The 24913-nt window shown below is 44.1% G+C and overlaps 1 protein-coding gene across 2 annotated transcripts in view; it reads right to left on the bottom strand.

The window, feature by feature from the left end:
- The window catches only part of CRYBG3 (crystallin beta-gamma domain containing 3), a 2312058-nt gene that overhangs the window by 1500474 nt on the left and 786671 nt on the right, over positions 1-24913 (bottom strand). For both annotated transcript variants that reach the window (XM_069639009.1, XM_069639010.1), the window contains one exon: positions 16952-17067. In XM_069639009.1, the coding sequence (XP_069495110.1) occupies positions 16952-17067 (116 nt within the window). The remainder of the gene's footprint in view (positions 1-16951; positions 17068-24913) is intronic.

Below are 24913 nucleotides of genomic sequence, written 5' to 3'. Positions count from 1 at the left end.
GCCTGGCAGCCGAGGAGCCCGACTGTTTGGTGCTCCCGGTGCCCGCGGACTTGCGGTGCTTAGCCTTCTGTTGGGCCCCCGTCGCCGGGGCGTCCTCACAGGACTTAGAAGACCGCTCAGATTTCTTCTTTTTCTTCTCACCTGACGGGCTCTTTCCCTCCAGCCAGTTGGCGAGACGAAGATGGCGGTCCCTCATGGTCTGCTCCGCCATGTTCCCGCAAAACGAACGTGGAGGAGTCCTCCTCCACGTGCGTTTTGTCCTCATGAAGACAGTAGAGGCATAAGGAATGCTCGTCTCCCTTGAACACGTTCTGCAGCTGGCATCCAGGGCACGCCCTGAACAGCTTCCCTGGCGTCGAGCTCCCTTTCTCCTGGGCCATGTCCAGGGTAGGCCTCAGAAACTTCTGGAATCCTCCAAAAGCGTAATTCGACGAAATCTTCACCCTTGAGTGGCGTAGAAACTTCCAAAACGGGTCCCCGTTGATCGGATGTAAAGACAGTGGAGCTTGAAGCTCAATTTTATCGAAAAATGAGAAATTCTCCTTGAAAAAGCGCAAAAACGGAGCAAAAGATCGAGAGCTATAGCACGAGGACTCCCAACACTTGAATGTGCGGTAAAAATCTGAGGATGGCTGCCGGAGGCAGGGCTTAGGGAGAGGGCAGTCATTGGCTGTGGGCAGTATGACCCAGAGATCAGTGATCGGTGACTACTAGGAAAGACAGATCAGAAACGAAACTGATACTGATTTTTTTCTGTACCGAGGATTCCCAGCCTGACGACGGGGAATATTCATGAGCATATGAATCCATGCCAGACCCCATGCTGGAGAAAGTCTAGATCTCAGACAAGCACAGGCATCCTCTCTCTCAGACTACATCTCTCAACTCCCTCCAGAGAACACCAATCACACAAACATTCTAACCAGTAACATTCCATTGTCAATCATGACCTCACTCCAGATTCCATTAGGATGCAGGATAAGACTCTCCCCTCGAAACGGTTGATAATTCGGTCTATTTGGGGGCTGCGATCTTCAATACACTGACGCAGAGATTTTATAATGACTTTGTGCAAGCTAAAATATGGAAAAAGTGTCTGGTTTTGAAACGTTTCATTCATAGGCAAGGTGGCCATAATATTGAGGGGCTAGTTTCTGTAGACAGCACAAGTATTCTACCGGGGATTGTATATGGCCTAGCGGTCCTCCCGGAGCCAATGTTGAGGTGCGTAGTTACATTTGAGGGTAAATTACTGTGCTCTATCCTTGGAGTTCCCTCTTCTGTCCCGGTGGAGACGCTCCACTGTAAGCTTAGTGTTCCCTCTATTCGCTCTTTATGGCTCGACCAGCGCAGTACACTTTTTTGGGATATCTGTATGTCTCCCCCAACTGTGAACAATACATTCAGGTTTTTAAGCCAGACTATTCCTACTGACCTGTATCAATCACTTCTTAGTACAGTTAAGAGCTACTGCTACTAATCATTTTACTAACATTGTTCTAGTCCTAGAGGAACTTGTTTTAATGCCCAATTTATTATTTTAAACAAGAAAAGTTGTGATTTTGATTTTATATCTAACATTTCTTATTCACCTCGCCAGCTATTTAACAACAATGAGCTCCCATTATATTCACAGATTTATAATACATCTGCGTTTTGATATTCTCCAGTCCTGAGAACATACTGGCCGCTGTACTAAATTGGCACGCAAAAATAGGATTTGTCGCATGTGTGGCTCGGAACTTGAATCGGCTCGTCATTTGCTCACTTCATGTCCATTGAAGGTGATCAAATCTGGAGCATGACCTATTGGGCCGAGTCCATTGTCTATACTGCAGCTGCCTGCCATGTATGGAAAGAAGCTTTGCGTGTCATTTCCTTTTCTGTCATCTCCTTTAATAGAGATGTTTAATGTTTACGAATCGAAGTCGATGCACTTATCTCTTGAAACACTTAAATAATTCTCTGTAACCGGTTTAGATAGCTTTTATGGAATTCAGTATTTTATCTTATGAGTTTTTAGTCTGAATTATTGTGTATAATTGTATCCTATATAGGTTGGAATGTTCTTTTCTTTTTCCTTTAACCATTTTATTGTGCAAAAGGTTTGGATTAACTATATGCACATAATAAAAGGGTCCCAATGCACTCTGCTTGAGCAGTGGTACAAGTTTGGCCACTGCAACGAGGGAGATGACCCCTGATGCACTGTACATACGTTGGGCCTCTTCCTGGACCCCACCCAGTCTTCCCGCCATTCTGGTTACCTGTGGTGCCGTGGGGACACGCTACAGTTCTTCCCGAGGTTGCAGCTGCCTTTCCTGTTCCTTCTCCTTTCCTGCGTGGCTCCATGGCAGGCATGTGGTCTCTGCGTCATTTCTGGATACAACAGTCCACCTTCCAGCAGTCAAGCCGCAACCACCAAGTGAATTGGCACCCTGCCAGCTCTAAGGACGCTCCAGCAATGTCCTGCCCTTGCTCTCTCGGTCCCAGCGGGATGCAACTGCTCTGGCTGCAGTATTTAACCTTCGAAACTAACTGGGCTTAGTTTGCATTCTCCTGGCTTCTGAGATCAGATCTCCTTTGTCCATTCTCACATTCCTGTTTATACTGTTGACTCCGCCCTAGCATAATGTCAACACCTTCAGTGAACATCTCTTTGGCACTCTTCATGCCTCCGGTGAGCCACCTTGTTACAGTACTTGGTTGACTTTGCATATGGTCACTTCATAGGCTTCTTGTGCTCGTCTTCTTCATCTCAGTAAGTCGTCTACTTGACTTACTAGTTCTACTGTCAATGGTGGATGAAAAGGGTGACAATAAGGGTAGGGGTTTATGTGCTGTGATGGTGGTATGGTGGCTTTTCCCCAGGTGGATGTCCTTATCCCCAGGAGGGTAGTCCCTCCCTATTCGGTCCTCCCACATATTACCACCCCTAGGGGGACTATTGGGTAGTGGCCTCACCTCCCATGGGGAGAAGTGACGAAAACCTGCGATTCGTCACAGTATCTGGTAGCATAGTATCACCAGAATGTAACAGTTTCCCGCCTTTGAAGGTTCGAGGATCCCCACCCGATTGATGCTGAACCTAAAAAATAAAAAAGGGAACCATAATAATAGGCAAAGGTTGAATTCCTTCAGCATTTAGATTTACATTCACCCAGCACAGGAACCCTTTCCTGTCGAAGTGTGGGGTCTTTAGTGTTTGGCCCTCAGCTTGGAACCTGGTCCAGAACCTGGCCCATTCTCTGTGCTTCAGCAAACTATCAATGCTGGCACTGGTGTTCCTAGGGATTGAGACTCTTCCCTTTGTGCCTCCATCTCCCAAAATCCAGAGGTGGCTAGGTCGGTCTCATCTAGCTCTTCTACTTCTTCGATCTTTGGTACAAAGATCTTTTCACATATTGGTTGAGATATGGCTTGGCTAGGTTTGATGACACAGGTGAGGATGCCCCAGCTTAGAGTGGACTACTTTAAAGCTACCCAGTAGTTCCCAGTGAAGACTCCTGCTCCAATGTCTAGGGAGTGTTCATGTTATATTCCAAAAAGAGGGGCAATTCTCCACCAGGTCCCTGCATCTCCATTCTCAAGTCTTTTTTGACCAGTGCCTTGTCCAGGCTGGGATTATCACCTCCTCATCTCCATATAAGTCACACAATGCAGCCCTGGGTGTTGGTGTAATAGGGACTCAATCGGTTTTTGTCTTTCTTCCTATCGTCAACATTTCCCTTGGCTGCAGGCAACCTCTGTATCGGAGCCTGTGAGATCCCACCCTAACACCATGTGTCACAGATGGCCTAAAGAACACCAACTCCCAAGGACAGTTCAAGGTTTTTTAATTGTTTTTTCATCAAGAGATTCTCTAAAGGACCATCCTTATCTAACTAATTTAGTAAGTCGAAGGCCCTCACTAGCCCAGGCATCCCTCAACCCAGGCTTGTCAAACAAGATCGATATAACCTCCATCATCTAACATCTCTGCCTTCTCTATGGTGATTAGCTAGAGGCAAACACCATATCTCTTGAATTCCCCCTGGAAACGTCGGTAGTCCTTAACTCAAGTTCCCCAAAGTATTAAAACATAAGGGTAGGTGGCTCTCAAGACACTCTGGCTTCACTTGGTCCTTTCCTTCTGTTCCCCATTATTCCACTCCTTCGTATCTCTTTCATTCTCCCTTTCCTCATCCATCTCCCCCTTTTTCTCTCCCTCTTTTATCCCCCTGATGTTTCTCTCTATTACCTACCTGCACCCTCCAAATGTACTCTCTACTACTACTATTCCTCCTCCACACTACTGCTACTCTTCCTTCTCTACACTTCCACTACTCTCTCCTCTCCACACTTCCACTAGTCACTCCCTATTCTCCCCTACAACTCCACCTCTTCCATGCGCACACAAAACTAAGTACCACTTTCACCAACCAATACCTTACCCTTCGAACACTAACAATCCTTCTCCATGTTCTCGTACACCATCATTTCTCTACATGGTCTCTTGATCCACTTCAGTTTCCTCTGATCTTCCCGATTTCTGCCTGTTCCTTTATCCCCCCTCCTTCCCTATTGGCTCGTTCACGTCACTGGTTCCCTGGGCCATTTGCTGTATTTTCCCTTCCAAGGGATCAGGTTACAATCAGCTAAAAAGGGGGTGTAAGCAACCCCCCTTTGAATGGGGGCCGACTAGGTTGCATCAATGGTTCCCACTATGGTGCTAGGCGTTCAATTAGGTGCTTGAAATAAGGTTGCCAGTTTGTTATGTGGGAATATGCAGCTTGTTCTAGGAGTGCTTGTGCACCTTCCTGGCCAGTGGGGGGAACAAACCACTCTAAATGCTTGCTGTTTCTGTGGCAGATTGCCCACCTTCTGCTAAGAGTGGACTGCTGCAAGTGCTGACACAAGTTTTTTCCATGTACTCTGACTGAGTCACCATGCTGCTGTATCCGTTTGCCCGGGGCTTCTTGATTGCAGCAGCAGAGGGTTGGCGCTGCTGCCACTCTGCAAGCTATTTCTTGAGGTTCTCTACAAGGAAGAGAAAGGAACTTGCCAGAATCTCATGTAACAGGCAGGGGTTAGGAAAGTTGGTACTCCACATACAGACCAGTACGAAGGGTGGGGACATGGACTAGGGTCCTACCAACCACCACCCTCCCTCCCTCTCCGAGTTAAGGCCCTCTCTGGCTTCCACCGTGGTAGGCCTCTCACCACAGACTGACCACACTCTTTGGCCTGAAGAAGCAATAAAAGATTAATGCTCTCTACGAATTGGCAAAGTTGGGACATTCATAGGGCGAGAGAGGTACGCAGAGATTCATTGAAATACACAACATTAAACATTCAGGGGGACAGGTAATTAAGGACAGGGATTTTATACAGAGAATATGCTGTTTTTTATACTGATTTGTATGCAATGGGGTAAGAGTCTCCCCATGGAGACATACATGAACTCTTGGATGAAATGGAGATGCAAAGCTGATCAACAAAGACTATTGGCATTCCCAGTAATGCTAGAGGAAGTCAAGGCTGCAGTTATGGCTATGCCTTCAGTGGAGGCTGCTGCCATGGATAGTCTCACTGTAGAAGTTATTAGGCAGTGTGGGTCTGATCCTCTTCTGCTGCTAGGTAAAGTAGTTTAAATGAACACTGAAATATTCAGCCGGGATCTAGTTGCCATGTATTCACAAACAACTAATATTGTGATAGTCGGCCCTCTTCAAAAAAAATAATTGAAGTTTACTTTCATCTAGCCAATGCATTTCTGTCATAAATAAGTTTTTAAAATATTTTAAATAATTTGTAATTACCCAACAATGGTTATAACTGTGAAATGTTCACAGAGATCAACAAAGGTGTTTCTTGGATTGTTAGACCGAATAGCACCAATTTAGTCAACACTATAAATGACATGGCAATCCTGCAGTAGCACCACCTGTTTTTTTTTCCTCGACGAATAAAAAGCTCTCCAGCAAGTGGTCTGGACGTTTCCCCGAGTAGCATTGCAGGCTATGTGGTTCCCAAAGTTATTGGTAGAGTGATTCTACTCTCTATCATGCCACAGATGGCCTTAAGAATACCAATAATCCAGAAGATGGTTCAAGGGTTTTTATTTTACAGCTGTTAAATGTGGGTAAAACTTTGATATCCCTGGACAGTGGGACACACTAAAGGCTGTCCCACTCCATCTCCCATGGGTGTTGCACCACCCTAGCCCAGACTATCCAATCCCCTTGGGTTGGCAACTAGAGATCCGTAACCCCCAACCATTTTGAATACTGACTGGAGTGATTGCCTAAAGGCCCGTGCCTGCTCTATTAGCCTCCTTCTGGGGTTCTTCTGGGTGGAACCTAGCCTAACATCTCCCAGTTGGTGTCTGGTTCTTATACTGGGATGTGGTGTGTTCTTAACTGCTCAGTTTTACTTGCGCTCCCTCTTTACTGTGGTTTGTTCCTGTCCCTAATGTTCTTGTCTTCTCTTTCTACTATCTTACTCACTGTTCCTGCCACTCTCTCTCTGCTTCTGTCCCTCCAATGTTCAAATAACTCCCCCTCATCTCCGGTCATCTTTTCCTACTTGTCCCCTTCCAACTATATCCTCCACTCTTCTCTCCCCTGTTTCCTACTCTCTACTATACTCTCCACGGTGTTTCTCTCCCCTCTACTCTGCATGTTGCTGTGCAATCTACTCTCCTCTATTCCCAATTCCACTAACCTCTTTCACTCTCTCATTTACACTTCTCACCCTCACTCACATTCCCTTACTCACTCATACCTCTCAAGCACACACTTTTTAACACAAGTATCACTTTCTCTAGCATCCGTTCCTCACCTTTCAAAAACTCCTCCATTCTCTGCCCCGCCATCCTTAGTCCACCTGGTCTCTTGATCTGCCTCCTCTCCAGCTGACTCGAACATCCCACACTCCACTTGCTTCCTTTTATAGTGCCCTTCTGGTAGTGTGTCCCCCATCCATTGGCTGCAGCGTTCATCCAGTTCCCAGGGCCAATGTCACCCTGGCTTTCCCCATGGACAGGTTTACACAGGTGTGGGGCTATAAAAAGCCATTCAAGCCCCGCCCGCTTGCTTAACACTGTTCTGACAGTGTTTTGTGATAGTGGCTCAACGTTGTAATGGTTGAAATCAGAGTTCATATTTTGCTGCGGTGAAGCATCTTTGTCGGTGTGTAGTCAGTGATGTACAGCCGGCACTGCGTGCCTTGCCACATCTCTCTCGTGGGTTAGCTGTTTCATATTTTGCTGCCAGGGTTCCAATGCTCCGCAATTTTTTTTTAAAGGAAAAAAAAAGTAAACACTGGCCAGCATGAGGTAAGAACTTTCATGATAGCATGTATAAACATATCCCTGGAGAATAAAGTCCATCATATTAGGTTTTGCCATTTGAAATGTTTACAACTAACCGATTTCCGACATTTACAATGCTGCATTTTTTTAAAGTCTCGATTTAGACTTGTCCGACACAGATTTTCATCTCCACCCTTCAGGGCCCGTTATTATTTTTGGGGTCGAATTAGACTTCCACTTAAAAAGGCTTGTTAAGGTAAAATATCAGTAGATGGAATCGATGTCTAGGCATGGTCATGGGGAAGATGTATTTGTTAAGTCAATTGCTACTGCTATGAGCATTGTCCATTGAAGGAAAGACACAACCTCAATCAAGTGACCTCTGGGACATTAACTTTCTGGAGAAAGTAGGTCTATTTCAAGGACACCATAGTAGATTTTACAAACTGTGGGGAGTATTTTCAGGATAGCTTGCTCGTGGACGAGCGGAATAAAATTCAATACTAGTTTTAACCTCTACTGGTTCAATCATTACTGTATTGATATATTTATGTAGGCATGGTTTTAAGTACGTTTATTTTTTGGATACAATTGCATGCTTAGGTTTATTTATAAGTTCACGTAAATACCTATATATTGATATATTACTTTTTGGTTTTGGCGAATTTTTATGGCTCAAGCTACACATTTATACACAAAAACTAGTACTGCTACTTGGAAGGCTTCATCTTGATTATGTGTCATTGAATAAAGCATGACTTAGTTTAAGAAATCAAGGAGCCTTCTCTATTTTTTACTAATGGAATGGATCATAATTGAAGTATTTGGCCCAGAAAGAAGATAAGTCCAGAAGAAAAAACACCATATACTCACTAGGGCTTTATGTAAATATATAGGTTGTATTAAATACACGTATCTACAGTTTAGTGTGAAACATAAAACATTGGTTGTGAAAAAGACTAAACCATAGTGTGTTTTTCAAATAACGAAAAAATATATATATACAACTTAAACATAGTGTGCTGAAGAGAAAACAGTAAATTGTGAGACATAAAACAAAAAGAATGTTGTTGCTTAATCAGCAATTTGAACTCTTAATGAGTTTTCAAATTGTAACAGGTTCATAGGTTGATCCAGTGGTCTAAACGTTGTCCATCTGGGTGGATTGCGTATGACTCGCAGTGGTTGAAAGTTAATATTGGGACACGTTTGTCCCGACTGGTTGAATCTCAGACAGTTCCAACTGGGTGTATGCCAACGTTGCAGGGGGTAGTGTAAGTGGGAATCCCACTTTCTGTAGTGTTGCAATCTGAATACAGTATTGTATCACTTGACCAAATTGAGTTGGTGCAAAAGACCCCCTTGCTTGCAAAGTAAGGTTTCGGCGGCCTTGGCGTCCCTCTTGTATCTATGGACGCCATGGGGCCCCATTTCCCAAAGAACTGACCCTCGTTAAAATCAAACACTTTACCCAATACGATGGGAGTTCATAATATAAAAGTAAGACCCTCCTAGAATATTAGAGGAAAGGATTTGTGAAAAACTCACAGGTGTTTCCCTGCCTAATCCCTGGGGATCTTCTACATAGGTTGCCAGGGGAAGGCCAACGCTTTTTTGATCCCAACCCTGGGTGGACTAGCGAGGGAGGATCAACTGGGCAGAGGGTCCTCAGGGATTGAGGAGGGAATACCCAAGAGCGAGACATGGCATGCCACCGTTTCTGATCCCATCCTATCCTACCCTCCCTCTACTGTCATTCGATATTGTCACTCATGCCCTGTTCTACACCATTACTTCCCATCAAATACTCCAAAAACAGAAAAAAGAAAGAACAATAAAAACAAAGGTTGGCGAAATCCTTTGACACTGACCTATCCTTCTCTCCCTCAACTCTTGTAGACTATTTTGAAACACAATCCTTTCCTTCCCCATTATTCTCATTTCCTGAGGATACAAGAACGAAAGGACCAGAGCATACACACAATTTACTATCATAATAGCAATAAGACAAGGAGAGAATTTGACGAGTCACCCCTTACCATTATGAACATCAGGAACATTGAGGTGGGGAAGAGATAAATAAGTGAAACAACCTTCCTATCATAAGTACCCCTCAAGAACTGAGACACGGTATCCCCACTTTTCTGACATTGGCCTACCCAACCCCCGCTCAGCATTCATGGGATATCTTAAAGCACACTGTCTTCGTTTCCCAAAATACCACTCAAGTACTATGATGAAGAAGAGGGAGTCAGGAGGCATACCAACTTCCTAGGTGAAACACCACTATGGTACTGGGATGAAGAAGATGAAAACAGAGAAACACCAGCATACTCAATGGAGATGCCCAAATAACAAGGTCAGGCAACTGAAACCAAGTATACCCACCTGCAACCCATTAACCAGTCAAAGGTGTATAAACAGGAGGGAGAAAGTAGCAACAGCAGTAGCATTCCTGGGAGTGACAGAAGTAGACGTGGTTGTGAAGCCAGAAGAGAAGCTGAAAGAAGGTGAGACTGAGGGGAGCCATTGTGTGCAGTGCTGTAGCCTGGAAAGCACGCACACACCCTGGGGACTAGGAAGGCTGTTGGTCCTGGCAGGCGTGGTTTAGGAGCTGGAGCTCCTTGGGACAGAGGCGAGGCAAAGGAGGAAGACAAGCTGAGCGGTCATTCTTCCACCCACCAAGAGGAGTGCTCGCCCTCCTGGGGCACTGTGATAGCGTTGGAGTGCCTAAGGGATAGAGGAAAAACCTTGAGAGGCATTTTGCAAAGATGGTGGCAAGCATAATAGAAAGGAAAGTCTTCAAAGGGGAATCAGTGAGTGCGAGAGGTTGAAAAACCCTCTGTGACTTTGACTGCGAGTGCTAGAGGAAGAACTGCTATTCTATCCAGTTTTAAAGTATACATTGCGCTTCATTACAAGTTTGGCGGCAGCCTTGCCGGTAAAACAGGCAGGCTGCCGCCGAACTTGCGAATTTTTCTCGCACCCGAGAATGGGCAGTTACCAGGGTATTATAACCCCGGCGGACCCGGTAATTGCCCATTCCCGGGCGCCGGAAAATATTTGTCCCCATTCCCATTGAGCCCAATAGGGAAGTGACCTTTTCGAAAGTCTCCATGTGAAATGTACTTTAAAGTAAACAGCCTCGGTCAAGAAGGAAGACCGTTATAAAAGGGGAACTATGCAAAGAGATGAAGTGTGAGGAAAATCCTCAAGAAAAACTGTCAAGCATAATTAAGCAGTGGGGTGGCCCCCAGGCAGCGAAGTGACCCAGGAGGAGGACAGAAACCCAGTAAAGAAAATATGAAGAAACAGTAATTTATAAAGAAAGTGAATGTTGAAAGAGAATCTTATTTTGGCTAATGAACTTTAACAAGAGCACACAGCAAAAGCCCAGGGCACCAGGTTGCGTGACCTGTAGTGGGTGGATTGTGCGTTCTGAAAACATGTGCCACGATTGAACAAGTGAACTGCCTGACAAACTAAAGTGAAAAAAGCAAAGAGGAGCTATTGAGAATGGGGAAAGGGACCCCCGAAGGAAACCCATTGAACTGTCATGGTTTGGCAAGTGGAACTTTTGTGTTAAGCAAGTTGAGCTTTTGTGTTAAAGAAAGTGGAATTTAACCAGTTGAACATTGATATTTTGAAAGTGAACTCTGTCGAATCGAAAAGGTCTAAGCTTGGGCAAGGGAAGCCTGGGAGACCCACGGGAGAGGGAACCCAGAGAATCCAAATAAGGTTCCCTCATTGACATACGGTATGGACGCTACACTCTCAATCCCTCTGGTTCTCTGGCATAAACTTGAAGGTTTCATCTGGAGATCGGTGCTGGGCCTACCGAATTCCACTGCTGTAGCTCCGATAAAACGGGAACTCGGCCTTGTCTCCCTAAAAGCAGTGGTGGACCACAGTACTTTACAGTTATACAGGAAAGTCATCCATCCTGAGAGCCTGGAATTCTACCGCATGATTGCAGTAGAGATTGATAAAGGCAATAATCACTCTATGAATGAGTGGGCCACGGATCAAAACCTAAAACTGCAGGAAATTGCATGCAGTAAAGAAGAACTGAACAATAATCCAGTTAGGATTAAAACCAAATTGGAATGTTTGGACTGGATTTCTACTATGGAAAAAGCCACACTTAAACTACTAGTCCATCTCCCTATGACTATCAACAAACTGAAAGAACCTATGGCATACTGTAAAAGATATCCAAGCAAATCACTGATGAGAATCTTTCTGAAAGCACGTCTCAATGTCCTACCGACGCAGGAAAACCTAGCCTTTTTTAGTCCCCTAAGGTAAACTCATTTGTTGGCAACTAAGAAATTTGGTGGAATCGCCTTATTACTGGGGATAAGACACGATGGCATACAGCATCTGCTAAACTTCTGAACTTGGCAATGGAAAGGATAAAACTGAGTATTGCCGTCTGATCCTTGCCTACCTTATACTGGCCGAAATACAGACTGCCGTCACCTGTGTGATGTCTTCGTGAAGCTCTCTTTTTGATTGAAATTGTTCTTGCTCTTGTAAAAATCTTATTGATTATATACAAGTAAATAAAAAATAAAAAATAAGGTTCTGTGAACCTTTTGACAAATGAATCCTGAGAATCCTGTGGAACTTTGTGATCCCGAGTGCCTTGAACTTGAAGAAGGAAGTTACAGAGGAACTCCTTTGACAATTTTTACTTTGAACACTATTGAGTTTACCAAGTCCCATACACATTGTTATTCTATAGAAGTGAGGGCAAGCATAGTACAAGCATAGGTTTTGATACAGAGTATTTTGTTTTGGACTGACAGACTTAGACTTCCCGATAGGGAACATTTCTACCTTAGAGCTAGGGCAACATAGGCATTACACCATCCGGACAAATAAAATAAAGGTTTTCGAACTATCTTTTAGTTGTCTGTGTCATCTCGGTCCATGTGTTAAAATTGCGGCACAAATTGCCGTTTACACAAAATATCGCGGCAAAAAGGCAGTGGTTTTGCTGCCGCAATCCATGTCATGGATGCAGGGGTCACCCCCGCAACACCCGGACCCATTATACCTTTTAAGGTGGGTGGGGGATAGCCCCGCAACCCCTGCTCCCCATAAATTGTATAATGGGGTACAACTTTACCGGGTCAAACCACTGCATTTTTTCCACGATTTTTTGTACATATGACTTTTTGCCAAGATTGTATTACTGCATAGCGTCATCTCTCGATACCATGCCTTTGTCACATATTTTAAGGTTCAGTAAAAAACAGAAGTACCTACCTGCCGACTTTTTCCAGACGACATTATCACCTGAAATACACCCACCCTACCCCCGCTCACTCTTCATACACCCATCCACTCAACCCCACTTTATCCCCACCCACCCTACCCCCTCTCTACCACCACCCATCCTACCCACTCTCTCTACTCAACCATACCCACTCTCTCTATTCAACCCTACCCCCGTCTCTCTATCCCCACCCATCCTACACTGCTCTCTGTAGCCCCCCCACCCTAGACCCTTTACTCCGCCAACCACCCACCAACCCCTCTATTCCCCCACCCACCTTACCCCCTCTGCCTATCTCCTCTCCTTCCTCTCGAACTCGCGCTTTATTTCCTATCCTTTATCACTCACATTTTCTTGTGCTCATCATCGATGGCACACTATCAATGGCTTCCTCCCTTGCGCCATTCCCCTACTCATTCTATTACATACCTGCACCGCTTATTGCATTCTCCTTTGAAACTTTGCACTCTCGTCCTTGCGCCCTGTTACTTATAAATGCTATTGACATTGCCAATGCTTGTTCAATTACGTATAAAGGACAAAACACACACACCTTTTTGTCAGATAGACTTCATTTTTTTCACTATGCATCCTTTGTTTCTCTCAGCTAAACTGGCACCATGGCCTGCCCAACTGAGGGCATGGGTTTGCAGTCTATAGGTTCAGCTACACCTCCAGAATATCTTCAGATCAGAAGACTCAACCAAAGAGCTAGACAGTAAAATAACTTTTACTGAAAAGGGGGATAATAATGCTTCATTATGTGTGGCCTGGAACTCTTTCCTTTCTTTTGGAACGTACAGTATTTGTAATATGCACGGGAAACGATGATCTCAAGATGTGAGCACAGCATGAAAAGCATTTTCCAAAAATGAATCCGTAGTCCATGAGGCAGCAGAGATGGGTCTACAGGGTGTGGACAGAAGAGACCAGGCGCCGTCTTAGGTCATGGAAGGAGGCTAGGCCTAGCAGTTGAACTGAAGGTGGGTGAGGTGGGCAAACTGGTAGCAGGCATGTCGGTCCTGGGGTTTGGTTCTGCCAGTCAAACCCAGGGTAGTCGTTGTCTGCCAGGGAGGATGGTCACGTGAAAGTCAGAGTTCTGTGCCTTTCTAAAGGCTGACAGAGTCCAAATGTTTTGCATTTAAAGGAAGAGATTTCTCAGAAGCATGTAGGCCTGGAACCAGAACCATCTGTCACCCTGACTGGCGTGTTTAATGAAGGGATTACAAGGATAATGTCAGATGTCATGATGGTGGATAAACACACTACTTTAAGTCAAGTTGTGTGGTTAAGAGATTTTATTACAAGCAACAGAAAGCAAGTGATTAGGTCAGACTGAAGTCATGTTGCGAAGGTTCTTAAACAAAAAAAACAGAAATATTCAAATTTCTCTTAGGACCGTGGCCCTTAGTCCTTCCCTCTCTCAGTTTGCTTTAATCTCCTTGGTGGGATAATGTCTTTTGGGTTTTACAGGTCAAAGCATTTCTTTCTATGCCTGGTGTTACATTTTCATGGTTCTTTGAAGGTGTCATCAGGGTGTGATGCTTCACCTCATCTGCCACGCAAAGCCTGGCACCACGCCTTTGGTCATCTAGATGTGGTGATCTGTCAGACCCTTTGGATTGTGTTGGGTCCTGTTCTCAGACGTGGCTGCTGCTGCTGTTTGTTGAATCCCACCTGGAAAGATGCTGTTCGATCAGTTTAGGAAACCTTCACTGACTGTGGGTATTTGAAATCACCTTCTACTTGTCGTCTTCCAGTGCCCCACAACTGTGTCATTTCTCCTTTCTTCTTCATATTCAGCTCCTCAATCCCCACCTTATGCTTTCTTTTCATCTCCTCCTTGACATTCCAAAACAATAAAGCAGCCCCTCCTCCCCCTAGCTCCCTTCATCTTCACCTTTGGTATTAATTTAGCTGCAACTGTGAAATGTGTTTGAGGTGCCCAAGTTACTTACTTAGGAATTCGTAAACTTTGCAAAATCATACATTTAACAGAAGGGCTATTGGAACTGCTTTCAGATCAAGAGTGCATGGCACATTTTAATGATTGTACCCAATTTCGGTGCTTAGTAGAGTAATTTGTGATTTAGCAAAGCATATTCGTCTGCCCATATTGAGAATGGCATCTTCATAAAAGATTACTTTCATCTGATATACGTCATTAGCCCCTTAATACAAACAAATGAAAGACTAACATGTAAAAACATCAACTACAAAGTAAATATTCGCTTGCAAATCAATTTTCCTGTCCCCAAATCCTCATCCATGTTTCTTACATTGCGATGTATTAGCACTAGGGGCGGGTGCAGCAACCAATCAGTCTCAGATGCTCCAAATCTGGGCTGAAAACAGATCCAAGCCCACGTTTGGAACAAGCTGCTCTCTGCTCCCCCTTATCCTTGCATCTCCCCCCACCCTTCTCCCAGCTACCACTCACGTGTACACTTTGGGTGCTGCCTCTGCGCCGCTCGTTACAGGATACTGGGCTGCCATGAAAGGAGCCCTGCCTCCCATTCCTATCGTGGCGATATCGGGTATTTGTTTGAACCAATCGATCGTGGCGAACGTGGGACTCATTGATTCATACAAACAAAATATATTGTTATCAAGACCCCGGTTTATTAACTCAGGATGTTAAAAGCATTAATCACCCACCTTGCGTGCTTTGTGGGTGGGCTGGTAATGGCGTTAAGGCCCTCACAAGTGATTATTGCTATATTAGCACATGGATTCCATCATAGACCTACCAGCCAACCAGAAATCTCAGAATGCAGTCAATCTCTAGTATAAAACGCATTCAAAGACATGCGACTTGAGCAGCATCATGACAAGTAGCATAGAAACAATGGTCTTCGCAAGGGTCTTTATCTCTTGGGATAGGAATCCTTCAACAACCTCGGGCGATACCTTAGACTTTGTTCATTATCCTAAAATAATGATCCCTCTCTCAATCTCTAACTTTTAATTATAACATTCACGACTGATACAATTAAACCTAGAAAACGAACAGACTGTACTTGGTGATTGGCACGCTGAAAGAGAACAATTCACTAAGCTTTTCTCCAGTGTAAGTCTATCTTACATCCCAAAACAGTCGTAATTTAGGATATGCACATTACATAAAACAAACTACTTTAAATGATAAATTCGGGGCTAATTAGTGTTTGGCTAGTGAAAACAAATATGCTGTATATTACACAAAAGGGAATTCCAAGTAGATACCCATAAGTGGGTATTCAAATGGGTGTGCCAGAGGGTGCATGCAAACGAATTAAACGCCTACAGTTGTAATGATGTGGGTATTTTACATACAGTAAGCAACGTCTAACGTACACCTGAACATCGTGTGTGACAGTAGAGAAGAAATTGTGGGAAAGTACATCAACATGACCCATTGTTGCAGGTATATAGGGCAGACATTAATTACAACAAGCATACTAAAGTCAAAAAAATAAAGCCGGAGAGTATTTTATAAGCAACAATTTTAGAAACACTAGTTACTTATGCATGATTTACGCACTGCATAGCTTACAAAGGGAAGTAATACATGCACATGAATGCCACGTACTTATGCGGTGAATTATGCATGCAAGTTATGCACACATAAACACTAGGTCGGAAATGGATGTGACCAAAGGGACTAGTCAAAGTCGTTGGCATAAATTATAGCTGTTCAAGTTTACACACGCATATCCAATGTTGGAGTATCAGCCCAAGGATGTTTTGTCGCATGGTAACTGATTTTTGTATGGAAACCATCCTGCCCACTTACAAAGCGTACTGGCCAAAGAGTGATATCTTCCCTGTAGGTGGAACCATTTTTTTAAAACCAGTGAGTCAGCCAATGAGAATACATTAAATAGGTGGAGGTATCAAATAAGATGAATAACAAAAAATTGCACACATTATACATTAGAACATGTCACAACTGTGTGATATGGTTGGTCCATCGATGCAATGATCCAGGACCTTTTATTCTACTGTCTAGGAGAGGGTGAACTGTTTTTGTAACCCACCTCTCTGGGAGAAAAAAGGGTAGGCGAGTTGCAGTTAAGATTTACAGAAGAAAGAGGATGTGGACAGGGAATAAGGTCAGTCGAGGTGGGGAGATGGAGGGTCATTATACATTGTAGTCCATTTTGAATCTCAAGCAGGTTGTTGTACATCTTTAACAAATCTCCAAAGCAGAAAAAAAGACTAGAAAAGAGATGCCTGCTTTTAAAATTCCAACGCTTTGAAGCAACACATACCGAGTATGGGATACACATACCGTATACAAAACTGCTAAGAGAACTCTAATATTATTAAAGAACTGAGCTTTAGCCAAGTCCTTTAATAAAGATTAAATAATAGGAAGATTTAATACTTACCATCCTCTGACAACTCTGATGCAAGCTTTGCTTGGAAATGTCCAGTGTGTGGCATCAAGAACGTCATTGCAGACCTCGATCTTATTTCCCGTGCCCAGGACATCATAGATGATCATCTGAAACAAAGAATCGCACAACCATGTTTAATGAGTTGGCTTAGATCATTTACTAATAAACAACAGCTTGACATGCACATTCATACCATCTAAACTGATATAGTGCTGCTTTAAATGACGCTGTGTTGCTTTTGCCGCATTGAAAGAGGATGATGCCGTCCATGTCCTTCTCAGAAGAAAGGGCTTTGATTATTATGTGAAATGTTTACTATTTAAGAAATAACCCCCGAACTGTGGGGCTGGGGGAACATTAACGCTTCAGGCCCCGGGGCCCATAGTTAAAGGCCTAAGCAAGGGTCTTATTGTTATTAGTACTACGTCCCGTTTAACCAGGGTACTAATAGTTTATTCTTTTCAGTTGTCCAACTCTCTGGCATTTAGCAACTGAAAAAAGAAAAAAAAAGAAAAGGTGCCGCCATGGACGGTATATATATATTTTCCATGGGCGAAGGGAATAAACATAGTGCCTTCTCCGTTTCCATGGCACCCTTTTGAAAATGTGACAGGAATCAAAAAGACTTTGTCGGGCTAGTAAGGACTCAGCAAGGGCGGGCCAATGAGGTCGCTTGTTACAATATCATTGTCCCTCCCCGGATACTCATTTTATTTTACTTTACTAACATCCATTGTGTCTCTCTGTCATTAGCACCGTAGGCCTCGCAGGCCTCTCTATGGGATTGGGGGGGGGGGGGCTAGGCATATCTGGGGCGGCTGAGATGGAGGTTTGGGGGACTGCTGCACGTTGTACCCGATACATGCAAGCATTCTCCTTCGAGACTTTCAGTGAAGGTGTGCTGCACTTCCCACTGTTGAGGAGTTCAGCGACCTCTGCAAGGGTGCTTGTGTGACCAGCATCATGCAATAAATGGGGCCCAAATCGGGCGGCGCCATTTTTGGAAAAAATTGAAAATAAATAAGGACAACAATTGAAGACTGAACACCCTTCTGGCGCTGGATCAGGCAAGTGATCCTCACACATCCAATACAGGCTTCACACTATCCAGGATAACAAATAGCAATCTAAAGTTATGAAACAATGCAGAGATGGATAGCGATGAGCAGGGTGAAGGGGATCGTGGGTCCTCTGCCAGATCAGCCCCACGAAGACCTTCAACACCAACTATGAAGCTGCTTCCACCATGCACAGTTTTTCATGGTAATCCAGTCCCTGAATTTGTGATATCTGGTGCTACGATGACATTGGATCAAAGATGGAACATGTGGTTGGAGGGTTTTGAAATGCTTTTCACGACCTTGGAAGAAACAGGCAACAACGCACAACACACCATGCTGTTATTCTGCACAGGAGGGGAAGAACATAAAATTGTTAAGACTCTGGCAATGTGGCCAGACTCTACACAGGCTGGGTGTGCTCCTCCCAATAGGCCCAAACCAGCCCATGCGGTGACTATCACAAAAGAAAATCAAGTGCCCACTTTGGTGCCTAACACAGAAAGTTGACGACAATGTCTTTGTCTCAGCAATCTGCCTAAATACAAGACACATGCGATGGCAACCCTGATGTGCCCTAACAGTTCTGCGTGAGCAAGGGCCATTACTCAGATACTGAAGTATCAGTAAACTTTATGCCGACGGACCACTTTAAACTCCTCCCCTCGCCTCCAAGACTGGTGTCAAAAAGATTTGCATCTTTACATATGGGGTTACGTCTCCATTCCTGCTGGATGGAGCTTTTCTATACAAGGGTTCCCCATGAGGATCGGTCAGTACCAGCAGCTTTCTAGGTTACCCCAGAAGCAAATTTGTACGTTACCCCAGAAGCAAAGGGGACACTTCTCAGTTGTTACACAGCGGAGGAACAAGGACTCATGCATTTTGCCTTGAGTGTTTAAGAACATTGAAGCACTCTTGCACACACATCAGAGCCTGTCTGAAGAAATATAATGTCTAAAACCTCAGGACGTTTGCTGCATATTGACCCAATAATACAAATAATACAAAAAGTGGCACTGCCCCAACACAGAATCCCATTTCACCTGTGACAGCGGGGAGACATGGTTTGCAAAAGCTTACGAGGCTAAGATTATTGAAAAGGTAACAGTGGCAACTCTGTGGGTTGCTCAGATTGTTGTGGTCCATAAGATGAAACAGTCGAATGAAGTGTGCCTCTGTGTAGACATGCGATTACACAATCGAGTGATCAGGTGTGAACGACAGCAAAACACACTCTTACATATTGGTTGACCTAAAAGATTCCAGCTTATTCCCCACAATTGATTTAAAAGCAGGGTACCACCAGGTTCCTCTACATGAAGACTCCTGACAGATTATTACATTTTTGTCACATATAGGCATTTTTCATTATAAAAAGTTCCGCTTTGGGGTCTCGTCATCCGCAGAGGTGTTGCAACACACCATTGGTGGGGTGCTGGCAGGATTCACTGGGGTCATAAAGCTCAGCAATGATGTTTTCTTCTATTTCAAGTCAGAGAGGAAACATCTGCTATGACTGTTGGCAGTATTCAAAAGACTCTAGCAACGTGGGCTGATGCTCAATCAACCAAAGTATGCATTCATGCAGCACGTCGTCAAATTCTTTGGGTTTGTCTTCCAAGGAATGGGAATTTCAATTGATCCCTGCAGGATACATGACATAAAAACAGCCATACCAACTTCGCTATCGGAGGTGAGAAGATTCTTAGGCATGGCAAATTACTGCAGACCCTTCATCCCGAACTTGGCAATGCTGACATAGCCACTGAGTGCCCTTACAAGGAAGGACTGCGCATTGGTATAGGGGTGATAGTGATCAACATTTCAAAATACAAAGCAAGCCCTCATAGAAAACAACGCTGCGGCTTATTTTGACTATAACCAACATTGCAAGATTGTCTTGGATGCCGTTCCGGTGGGCCTAGGAGCCGTCAACCTTCAACTTGATCAAGAGGGTGCACGATGATGTGTGGCGTACAGAAGCAAGGCTCTCACGCTTATGGAAGTACAATACTGTCATATGGAGAGGGGGCATTGGCAGTACTCTGGGCTGCAGACATTTCCACCTCTACATCTTTGGGCTTCTCATTATGATGGTAAACCAACAATAAACCTCTTCTACCGATGATTCATAGTTCAGCACGACAACTCCCCATCAGTGACTTGAGACATAGTACAGCTCCAGACTCATGGTGTCACTCTCCTTCAATGAGGGTGCTGATTAACCAGCGGACTATCTGTTCAGACAGCTGGGAGAACCAGGATCGCTGGATTGGGCGAGATCGCTGAAATATACATACGACCAACGAGGCCATGCAATCCTTGAGGGACTGAGAGTACAGGACCCCTGCAAGGGGTAACAACAGTGCAACATATTGACAGCGAACAAAACGGAGTGGCCCATGGGAGGCTGAGAGGATCAGGACTCTGGAAGCTGGTACGAAATTTGATAAACTAGAAAACTAGATGCTCAACTAGAAAAAATAACTGATCTTTTGGGAACCCTGCTAAATGGGTAATTTCTTTTCTTTAATAAAGTCAATCGATTGCAAAGAGATCTTTGTGTCCGTCCCCTATGTCTCACTTACCCAAACTACCACTGGGGTATGATGGCAGCCGTGAATATGGAAGAAACACAAAGGAAAAAGCTCACTGGTAACTGAACAAAAAGCCCAAAAAGGGCTCTATGAGGTATGCCCCTGGATATTGGGGATCAAGTGCTCAGAGCAAGAAAATATAGGTACAAGCTTTGTCTCCCTTTCAAGGCTACCCATTGGAAGGTGACGGGAAAGAAAGGTTCAATGCTCATGACAGCATTGTGAAGCACTTGCATCACCTTCAGCTACTTTAGAACTTTTGGTGACTGGACAAAGACATTGGAGAGAGTGAGACCCCTGGCGAAAACCAGAACCAGGCATCATGAGCCAGAAGATCTCTTACTGAAGGGTCATAGCAATACAGAAAAGGATAATCAATCAGATGGGAAGATGATGCTTCCAGGAAAAGCAAAGATGAGACACCACAGAATACACAACCAAGTTTGAGTTACCCCAGGAGAGAACAACAATATGCACCAGCTAAATTAAGAGACTATATGCTGAATTGAGTGGTGTTCAATGTAATTAGTAGGTATGTAGTGTTTCTAATGAAAATAAATAAGGACACTTTTTAACGACACCTAAATAACGACAAAAAGTCGATTTTCTTTTGTAAAAGTTTATATGGGTTGGTGTAAGGGATTAAAAGGGTTGGGGGAGGGTAAAAAGACAGTAGAAATGAGGGGCAGGGGGTACACCCGCAAAAATAATATATATTTTTTTCAGGTGTCGTTTTAAAAGTATGTCGTTATTTAGGTTGTCGTTCTAAAGACATGGAACAGATTAGTATTAATCTGTCATGTTTTCAAAATGTATTATAGGTGGAAAAGGATGCTGTGATGTTGGCCGTCCCTCTACACAGGATGTCTCTCATCACAGGAAGTGTAATAGAGGGCCCGCCCCTTCCAGTGGGTGGGGGAGAGTTAGCATTCAAACTGTGCTTGTGTGGTTTGTGCATCTTCTCTCCATCATTAGTAAACTAGGCTCCCCTCGTCAGGGCCTGAACAGAAGGATGCAATTGGACAAACCTCCCTGCTGATCATTTTAACAATGACCTCAACCAAGTTTTGGAGACCATCAAACTTGAAACGTGTTAGTTCTATTGGAGCTGTAAATATTGGACTCCTGAACACTGCATGCTTTTCAGATGCACAATATAGACAACACATGACATTTTTCATTTTCCCCCTTCCCAGGTAATTACTCAGCTGTGCGAAAATTACTCCGAGTCTCCCACTATTACAGATGTTTTAACATCAGGAATATTAATACATCCAAACGTATGGACACAGATACATGTATGCTTATGGAAAGCCATGGATGAGAACAATTGTTTTGCTTTTGTTGTGGTTCACGCATATCCCCTCACCTCAATTCCACTACTAAGGTGCACCTGACAGAATCCACAGTACACAGAATAATAATACATTGTATGCATGAGATTCTTTGTATTGCAAAGTCATTACTTCTACTCTGCCTCAAGCACCAGATGACCAGACCATCAGAAGGACAGACCACTGTAAAGAAGTTCACCATTTGCTAGAACTATTCTAGGTTTATTTTTCCAATACCTGTTAGTTATTTGATCAATAAAAAATAGCAATAAAGGCTTCTCAGAAAAATGAAAGCAATAATATCTTTGCTAAGCCAAGAAATCACGAAATAAAACATTTTCAATCAGCTCACAACCATGTAAGACTTAAAACAACTAACCACCTCTTCCAAGAAAAAACATGTAACCTCAACAACTCTGCTACTTTGTCTTTAAGGTACATGCTTTTGGAAAATATGTATACTACCTATTGTAACTTGCAATTCACCTTCCACTCAACTAAATCTCAGACAATTCGCAGAATCCAGCATTAACTCATTCCGAGTTTAAAATGTAGCTAATGTGATAGGACAGAATTACTGTTATGTCCATAGAGGTCAGCAAAATTTCTGTATGCTGAAACGTTAATTATGCCAATATTTTGCAGAAATTACTGTTGTCACCATTAACAGTAAATCCTCCCAAAACTTTGGAGAAATTAGCTATAATTCTGGACAAAGGAAGCTGAGAGATGGCCATCTTTAAAACCACAATCTCCTTAAAATGGCCCATGTCCTGCAGACATCAGAGTGAAAACTCGGTGAATCCCACTGGGTGAGAATAGAAAGACCAAGGTCTCCCCCAAAGAATGTAACCAAGAATTCACAGAGGGGGAGCTTAAAGTCCTTCTACAGAAGGTTGCGCGATATGCAGCAGATTTGTATGCGTCCCCCTGTGGAAACCTCCCTCCTCCCCATCCACTCCCAACATAACAATACAGAGATTAGGAGGGAGGCCAGGGACAAGGAAGTGGTTGTTGGGGCCCTGCCACAGGACATCCATGATGTGAATAAACAGTGAAATGACCTCAAAGGCAGGATCTGCAGTTTTACACGTAGGCCATGGCCACCTGAGGTGGTATTGTGGAGCCAATGCACCTCCAACTCTTGCAGAAGGTCTTCCCCATACTCAATACGAGTAGCTTGAAAGGAGTAGACCCTGAACAGCAAGCCGGAACGTACAAAATAAAATGTACGACTGGCCAGAAGTTTATACCACATATGAGTGCAAATACATAATCTAGACACCATGAAGTACTGCGATAGTTATGGGAACATGGAATTACTGCTATCAATGTAACAGGGCTCGTAATGAGGCCCCAAGGCAGACGAGACTGAAAATGAGGCGAGGTTACGAGATCTGCTTTAATGATACGATATTTATAAAGCACCCATACACAATGTGTTTCAGGGCGCAACCAGGCCAAGGGGGGGGGGGGGCAAGGAGGACAATACAAACAATCTTACTAGGCCTAGTATCAATTAGATTGTGCACGTGCGCAGACAAGAAGTGCTGGGGGGAGGGTTCATGGAGAAGTGCACCCAGAAGAGCAGGGCCCTGAGTTAAGTGCAAGGAAGGCTGGGATTCCAAGGGGAATCACAACCCAGTAGTGCAAGGGAGGCCAAGCAGCAGTGCGGGAAGGCCAGCAGGCAAGTGCAGGGGGACTGGACGGGGGTTGGTGTCCTGTAAGAGGAACGAACACCAAGCAGCCAGTAAGTAGAATGGTGCAGGAGCAAGGAAGCACATCTTCTATGAAACCTGGTTTCTTAAAATCCTCCTGTAAACATTCAAATTAACCACCAAGTAAAAAGGGATGGTCACATGTTTACCCACAAATTAAATGTGATGAGTTCCAAAGCCGCAGCAGAGGTCTTAGTAGCCCCTACCCTCAACTTTGTGGCAAGCGCCTGCCCGCACTGTCACTGATCTGTGAGTGTGAGCATCTTTAACTCCTGCTGTCTCACTTCTATAGGTGCAATGCTGTGCTCTCTGTTCTATAGGTCGGAGAGAAGCCAGCACTTCTGCTAACTGCGCTGTGGTAAAACCTTTTATGATAATGAACCTAGCATTTATGATTTATTGGCATTTCCACGGTCAAGAAAATCCCCAAACACACAGTTTGCATGTAGGCAGCATGTGGGTGCATAAAACCAGAGTACATGGATGCATAAATACCTTATTCGTAAAGCATTGCACAGGCAGGCCGGATTGGCACTTACATGTTTGATGCTTTTGCAAAGGATGGTCAGGAGGAAAGGGCATCCCTCGCCATTTTCCTGCATCCTATTAAGATTTGTAGCGCTTGGAAGTGACGTTTTAACCACTATCAGTTTTGAACGCTATGTAAACTGAAGAACAACCTTGATTTCCCGAAGATCACAGTGGGGGGAAGCTGGGTTACAAGAAAGTCTTCTCGGTGCACAGACAATTTGACATCTTAAACTTTCTCTGCATCTTTCTTGGGCCAGCTTGGACAAGATCCCAACGCTATCTTCACCGAAAGGTTCCCAAGAGAGCATAAAAGCAAAGTAATATTTTGCCACAGGTTCAAAGGGGGTATTATTACCCCAAGCAGAGGCGACCCATTATTGTTAAGGTAAAGTGTGTCAGGCCATGTGTCAATAATGGTGAACATGCAGAGCCCGTTCATAAATCAATAACTCAGAACACGTGCAGCTAGAATAGTGTTATTTGACTCCATGGTGTCAGTGTATGGAAACCTACAGTAACCATCAGATCTCCTGTTATTAGCCTTCAGCTGCAGACAGCATCCCGTACAAATGTTGGCAGGCTTCTATCAGCTGGTTTAATGTTAATTCAGAACATGGAATTCGGACGTGGTGCAGAATGGCATGGAGACTTTACACGTGGGCAAGTCTGCATTGCATAGCGTATTTGTCGACACTAGCTCAACCGAGGGTGA

This window comes from Ambystoma mexicanum, chromosome 7q (genome assembly GCF_040938575.1).
Source record: "Ambystoma mexicanum isolate Mex_15411 chromosome 7q, UKY_AmexF1_1, whole genome shotgun sequence".
Classification (NCBI taxonomy): domain Eukaryota; kingdom Metazoa; phylum Chordata; class Amphibia; order Caudata; family Ambystomatidae; genus Ambystoma; species Ambystoma mexicanum.
This window is presented reverse-complemented; position numbering and strand designations above follow the sequence as displayed.